We start from the raw sequence: 6,972 nt of genomic DNA on the forward strand, positions 1-6,972 counted from the left end.
TAATATGAGCATTTAAATAATTCCCTAAAACATTATTCCAATGAACTCCAAATGATGCATATATGCGATGTATATGAATGACATGTTAACATTCAAATGAATGGCATGTTAACATCCAAAATTTGAAAATTGGGATGTTACATGTCACCAGCAAGCGTTGGTAATCAGGGGGACTTCTTTTATTAACTGTGCGTAATAAAACATATAGAAAGATATGTAATCAACATCTCAATCAATTAATTGTAGTACATGACACGTACAAACATACATACACATAGACTGATTGACTGCACACACACAGGAAACACAAACACAAAGCCAGAATGCTCCTCTGAAACGTCAGTAAGCTCTGCAGCTGCAACTCCGCGTGCTAGCACTTTTTCTAGATAATTAGGCCTAGCTAGTTGTTGAAAACGGAGGGGTTGGTGGTGGCGCTGCTCACTTGGACCTCCAGCACCTCCAGCTTCCGCTCCAGGCTGTCTAGTTTCTCGTTCAGTGAGGCCAGCTTGCTCTTCGTCGTGGCCTCTGCAAAATGAACGCATCAGATTAGCAAGGTCCTGAATTATCTGCCCGTGCCTTCCTTTTGCTTTTGCGTACTTGTAGTCCACATCCCCAAACTTGAGTGTTTTTTTTCTTCTGTTTTCTAGGTTTTCCTTTTGTTTATTGGTTTTCGCTCAGAGTCAGGCATTGGGGGTTTCGGCCCAGTTTCCCTTATAAACCGGGTCACTATGTGTTTTCTTTTTCTATATCTTAATGAAATTGGCACACTCCTGCTTTAACCGCCAAAAAACAATGCCGAGGATGAATAAGAAAGCAACAAATAAACAGACACGCATGGTTGTTGATTTGCTATCACAGTTCAAACGTATCCAACCTACTACTAACTCTGTTCTTCCCACAAGTTTGAGAGCCCAATCAACATTCCGGGGCAGTAATAGCATACCACGCAAAACCAGTCACATTCTAGTTACATGATATAACTGTGCAGAACTAGTTGAAATCGGTTTCCCATTACCCACAGCTAAGGGGTGAACTAGTTACACCTCTGTGTTGATGCTGTTCGCTGTTTCCGGCGATGGTTCCATTGTCTATTTTGTGAGGCAAGAGAGTTGCTACTTGGTCAACAGCAAAATCACATAATGCATTTTTTTTCTTGAGACTGGAAGCACAACCGTCCGGCATCTCCCTGGTTTGCTGCAAACACATCCCTAAAAATACATTATCAACGCGTGTGCCAAGAAGAGATAAAGGATGTAGCACATACTACAGCAGAACTTTGTTGATGGCATTCCCTATTTCTAGCAATGGTTCCACTGTAGTATTTTTCTTTTTAGTCAAGAGAATTTCTACATGGTCAGCAGTAAAGTCACAGAAACTAGCATTTCTGGTGATTATTAGTTAGAAGGGGCAAAGCACCGTTGCAGTAACGGGCAATTCAAGGCTGACTGAACCAACCTCATCGGCAACATGCGTGAGGAAGTCGGCTATGGCAAATACGGGCCTGTGCAGTCATGGAGGCGGATGCAGCAGGGCATATCATCCATGAGGAAGATCTTGTCCTGGGCGCGAGCAGGTAGGTAGCAAGATTCTAATTCACCCATGCGTGGAATAAATCACACCTAGAGGCGGGTGGAAGCGGTAGGGGCTAAGATTCGATCCAATCCAATCCAATGAGGCAAGCAAGCGAGCAGACGGGTGGGGGAGGAGGAAGGAGATGCAGGGAGGGAAATGGGGATCTGGGGGGCGCACCGAATCGGAGGAGGAAGTCGAAGAGGCGGCGGACGTTGAGGGAGATGTTGGAGATGAACTCGCGGTTCTCCCAGTCTGCCTGCACCGCGATCCCCACGTTCACCGCGCTCCCCATCCCGCCCCCTTGCCCCGCGCGAGCCATTGCTTCTCCTTCGTCTTCCTCCCGCTCGCAGGACGCTCGGCAATTGGCTCCCCTCCCCACCCACTAATGGAGAAGAAGTCGCTTCTGTCCTTGGTTACTTACCTTCCACTCTACGCTTCGGTTGGGCTGGGTCCGTGGGCCGGCCGGCAATCTACTTCCACATCCTCTCCTATAAGGGCCCAGGCCCACGTATCATTCGGTCGCAGCCATGGCGCTGCGGCTGCTGTCCCACCCGTCGCTCACGGCGGCGCAGCTCCGGCAGCTCCACGGCCACCTCCTCACCTCCTCCCTCCTCGGCGACCGCTACCTCCCAAACATCCTCCTCCGCGGCCTCCTCCCGGACGCCCCTCTCCGCGCCCTCGCCCTCTTCCCCCGCCTCCGCCGCATCCTCCCCGCATTCCTCCCCAACAACTACACCTTCTCCTTCCTCCTCACCGCCTCTATCGCCACAGCCATCCCCATTCCCTCGCCGTCGTTCACCTCCTCGGCCCACACGCAGCTCATCTGCGCGTTGCACGCGCTCGCCGTGACGCTCGGCTGGGACGCGCACGCTTACGTCTCCAACGGCTTCATCCACGCCTACGCCTCCCGCGGCTTCCTAGACGCCGCGCGCCGCGTCTTCGACAGTGCCGTCCTCGCCCGTACGGACGACGTCTGCTCCTGGACCTCGCTTCTCACGGCCTACGCCAGGGCCGGGCACAGGGACGACGCACGCTCCCTGTTCGATGGAATGCCGCACAAGACGCCCATCGCCTGGAGCGCCATGCTCAGCGCCCACGTCGGGGCAGGCGGCTTCGTGGATGCGCTCGAGGTGTTCGACATGATGCTCAGGGCTCGTGTCCGGCCCAACAGGGCGGCTATCGTTGGCGCACTGGCTGCATGCGGTGGGCTCGGGGCGCTGGAGCAGGGCCGGTGGGTGCACGCTCTCATCACCGCTACCACCGGTAGGATGGATGCGGGGGTGGCTACTGCGCTGGTGGACATGTATGCTAAGTGCGGGAACCTAGACTCGGCAAGGCAGGTGTTCGCAGCCATGCCGGAGCCCGAGCGCGACGTGTTTGCTTACACGGCCATGATCTCGGGGCTCTCGGACCACGGTCACTGCCAGGAGGCCGTTGAGCTGTTCGGCCAGATGCAGGACCAGGGGGTGCGCCCCAACGAGGTCACCTTCATCTGCGTCCTCTGCACTTGTGCCCGTGCCGGCGGCGGGCTTGTCAGCGTCGCTAGGGAGATCTTCCAGAGCATGTCTGCCGTCCACGGCATCGAGCCCGGCGTGGAGCACTATGGGAGCCTGGTCGACGTGCTCGGCCGTGCCGGGATGCTTGCGGAGGCCGCGGCTGTGGTGCGGGCAATGCCGATGCGGCCCGACTCATACGTGCTAGGTGCGCTGCTCAATGCATGCCGGGTGCACGGTGGTGACGGCGTGAAGCTCGGAAAGCAGGTTGTGGAGTGGCTAGCGGAACTTGGGCTCGACCACAGCGGCGTGCACGTGCAGCTGTCCAACATGTACGCCTGCTCCAGCAAGTGGGAGGACGTGGTAAGGATCCGGTTGGTGATGGAGGAGAAGAAGGTGGCCAAAGTGCCCGGCTGCAGCATGGTCGAGGTCGATGGCGTCGCTTGCGAGTTTGTTGCTGGCGACCGCTTCCTTGATCCGTGCATCAACACCGTCGTCAGAGGGCTCGATCAGCAGCTCAGGCTGCTTGGCCATGACTACCGTCACCTCGAGGAGCTATCCAACTTGGCGTAGGTTTAGAGCCCGTTTCCGTCTCAGGTCGCAGCCGTGTCTTGCCTCTTATAAGTTGGAACACCACATTGCAGGCTCGTACCACAAATACACATGGCAAACATTGTTCAGCCGAAAGGGGCGCAGATCCATTGCTCATATGACATGCTCATGGAGATTTCTCCTACCTGCCGGCCAAGACGCCGAGTTGGTCAGCGACTTCCGCAGCTTGACATGCTCTCATCGGATACCTTCGTGGAGCTTCACCGCTGGCGAGCCAACAGGCCAGGCCAGCTGAAGCCTTTCTTCAGTACTACCGCCGAGACCTCTGAAGGGGAATCCTTACAGAGATGTATGGAATGATTACCAAATGCGATTTATCTCCACGGTTTCCTTCAGGCATTTAAGAAGTTGATAAAGAGACTAATGAGCTGGAAGACACAAGGCAGATTGATCCCCGTAGCATCGACTAACAGGTTTTCATATGTTTGTTTTTCTGCAATTCCGGTGAAGTGTTGTGGCCGAATGCTTCCATCTCACTGGCTTAATGTGCCAGTTTGTCAGTTACCATAATCAGAAACTTGTCAAGTTCTTCAGCACTTATTATAGAAGAGAAAACACTTCTAAAAGAAAACAGTGAGAAAGCACTTTTCGACTTATCCTTCAGTCGTCGACCTATCTTTCCTGCAGTTCATCCTAACTCATGTTTCTGACACATTTTTTCGTCAGTTTTGGTTTTCCTCAGATTACTAGCAGCTACCTGGAGATGTCACAGTGGTGCTTTCAGCACGCTACCCTGTTCAAATGGTGGCGTCCTAAGTGCAGATGATGGTGTTGAGCAGCTCGGTGGAGGACCTCCTCAAGATGTCTACTTAGTTTTGGAGTTCTCCATGTTAGTGTGACCTTGCTGTTCACAGACAACCACTACGACAGCACCTACCCATAGATCTCCCGTGCGGAAATTGAACAGATTTTTGTCTTCCAGAAATGGAACAGATTTTTTGCTAGGTTATGCGATGATCGAAGCAGCTAGGGTGTACTACACTGATTCTTCTGTTGGCACATACTGCTAGTACCAATGGATTGATCAGTTGTCATATAAGGATAAGAAAACATAGATCTGATTAGTTTCTGTTACTGGTTCGTATGTACTACTGCACTAAACTCGTGTGTATATCCTCTCGTGTCTATTGTTGTTTCTTTGTATCACTTCTGGCAATCTTGCTGTGCCTGAACATGTATGATAATCTAATTGTTCGATGACTTGCAATGCAATGTGGTACAGCAATGTACTTGTTGATACCGCAATAGACTGGCTTCTTTGGATTCATTTCAACAACTTGAACATTTGTCATAAAAATTTATACCCTGTCACTTACAGCATCAGAATCTCTAGGCTCTAGCTCCGGAAGAACGTTGCATGCATCAACGCTTTAGAAGAGGAAAAGTAAAATAAAATCAAACAACAGTATTATCAGTTTCTAAAATTCTGAACCAAGGCTTCTCTTCATCTCCTTGATTAGCAGATAGGCAGGGGCTCGCCGTTCCACTCCTTGAGGCACTCCAGCAGAGCATCGAAGTGCTTACCCTGGTTCATGGCAACGAACACCTTGTCCACCTCCTCGCCAGGTGACCGAGTCTTCTCTCCGGTCAAGTACACTGTGCCCAGCTCCTCGCGCACGAACCGGTATAGAGGGTATGACCGGCAGTCTACGATACGGTTTGGTTCTGCAGCGGTGCCATTCTCCACTGCACCTCTAGCAGCCTCAACCTCCTGAGGTAGTGTTGCACAGAGCTCCTGCTCAAATTTGGCAACCTTGGCAAACACCGAGGTTTCCACGGTGCACTCAGCCTCGCCATTGGCCAGGGCGTGCTCAACCAACACCGCGCGCATCTTCTTCATGAGAGGGTAGTTGGCGCTGCAAGGGTCGTCCGCATACGCGAACACCGCCTCACGGTCGATAGTCTGGAGCAGGTCCTTCTCACAAAAACGTGTGTTGTGGAGGCCACCCATGTCATTTGTAATCAGGGTCTTCCTAGCCACTCTTGTGACACAATTCTTGACGGCGTTCTTGACATTCTCCTCAAGGTGGCGCAGGTCAATGGCTTGGCACAACGCAACCAAAAATGTAGAGGACATGAGCTTCAGAATGTCGATGGCCTCGGCAGTCTTCCGGGACGAGATTAACCCGAGGGAGTTAACATCTTGGTTGTGTTGCTCTGCGCTCTGGACATGGTTGGTCACAGGGTTGCCCAAGAATTGGAGCTCTGAGCAGTACGATGCCATGGCTATCTCGGCACCCTTGAAACCATAGTCCAGACTTGGGTTGCGGCCACCAGAGAGGTTGGAGGGCAAGCCATTGTTGTAGAAGTCGTTCACTAGCTCCGAGAACTGGGCAAACATGAGCTTGCCGATCGCAGCAATGGCAAGCCTCGTGTTGTCCATGGACACACCGATTGGTGTGCCCTGGAAGTTGCCTCCATGAATTGCCTTTCCACGAGATACGTCAATGAGTGGGTTGTCATTGACGGAGTTGATCTCGCGCTCGATCGACTTCGTCGCTGCACGAATGACCTCAATTTGAGGACCGAGCCATTGTGGTGATGTGCGGAGAGCATATCTGTCTTGCTTTGGCTTCATCAATGGGTCGAGCTCACCAAGTTTCTTCGCGAGCATCATGTAGGAGCTGCCCTCCAGGATGTGCTCCATGATGGCTGCAGCCTCGATCTGTCCGGGGTGGTGCTTCAACTTGTGTGTCAGGTGGTCGGTGTACTCTGGCTTGCCGTTCATCACTTCACAGAACACAGCCGACAAAACTTCAGCAAGGACACCAAGGATGTTTGCTTCAAAGAGAACAATGGACGCGAGCCCGGAGCCCACCGCCGTGCCATTAACCATAGCAAGGCCTTCCTTGGGCTGTAGCTCGAAGAAGCCGTGTTGGATACCGGCGATCTTAAATGCCTCGGCAGCATTAACTTTTGTGCCATCAGGAGCCACGGCCACGGCATTCGGGCGGCCGGTGACAAGTCCCGCGATGTAGGAGAGCGGGACGAGATCGCCGGAAGCGGTGATGGTGCCCCGGAGCGGCAGGCACGGGGTCACATTGGCATTGAGCAGCGTGGCGATGGTCTCGAGGATCTCAAAGCGGATGCCGGAGTATCCTTGGAGCAGGGTGTTGACGCGGACAAGCATCGCCGCGCGCGTGGTGGCCGCGGGCAGCACGTGGCCGTCGCTGCCGGTGCCGAACGCACCGGCGTTGAGGAACCGGATGAGCTCCCTCTGCAGAGCGCCGCCCTCCTTGGTCCTCCGATGGGAGGTGGCGCCGAAGCCGGTGGAGACGCCGTAGCTATCGGGGCC

General features: G+C 53.3%; 3 protein-coding genes across 4 annotated transcripts; 1 reads left to right on the top strand and 2 right to left on the bottom strand.

The window, feature by feature from the left end:
* Positions 1–215: 215 nt before the first annotated feature.
* Positions 216–1,966, bottom strand: LOC125528420 (protein BRICK1). Its single transcript, XM_048692902.1, has 2 exons — positions 1,750–1,966; positions 216–525 (listed from the first exon to the last, which is right to left on the bottom strand). Exons 1-2 carry the CDS (start codon positions 1,889–1,891, stop codon positions 401–403), a joined length of 267 nt encoding a protein of 88 aa, XP_048548859.1. The 5' UTR covers positions 1,892–1,966; the 3' UTR covers positions 216–400.
* Positions 1,967–1,968: 2 nt separating this feature from the next.
* On the top strand, positions 1,969–4,746 carry LOC125528419 (pentatricopeptide repeat-containing protein At5g66520-like). Of its 2 annotated transcripts, none has more exons than XM_048692900.1 (2): positions 1,969–4,250; positions 4,344–4,746. In XM_048692900.1, the coding sequence occupies exon 1, from the start codon at positions 2,100–2,102 to the stop codon at positions 3,636–3,638; it is 1,539 nt and encodes a 512-aa protein (XP_048548857.1). In that variant the 5' UTR covers positions 1,969–2,099; the 3' UTR covers positions 3,639–4,250; positions 4,344–4,746. The 2 variants fall into 2 exon arrangements, with proteins under 2 accessions (XP_048548857.1, XP_048548858.1); XM_048692901.1 differs by having other exon boundaries at positions 1,969–4,090.
* A 198-nt stretch (positions 4,747–4,944) lies between these two features.
* On the bottom strand, positions 4,945–6,963 carry LOC125528418 (phenylalanine ammonia-lyase-like; the record flags this gene model as incomplete). The annotated part of the gene is given in 1 exon segment (XM_048692899.1): positions 4,945–6,963. A coding segment is annotated over 1 exon segment (1,830 nt), but the record flags the coding sequence as incomplete, so codon positions are not given.
* Positions 6,964–6,972: the final 9 nt, after the last annotated feature.

Source organism: Triticum urartu, unplaced genomic scaffold, assembly GCF_003073215.2.
Source record: "Triticum urartu cultivar G1812 unplaced genomic scaffold, Tu2.1 TuUngrouped_contig_4860, whole genome shotgun sequence".
NCBI lineage: Eukaryota > Viridiplantae > Streptophyta > Magnoliopsida > Poales > Poaceae > Triticum > Triticum urartu.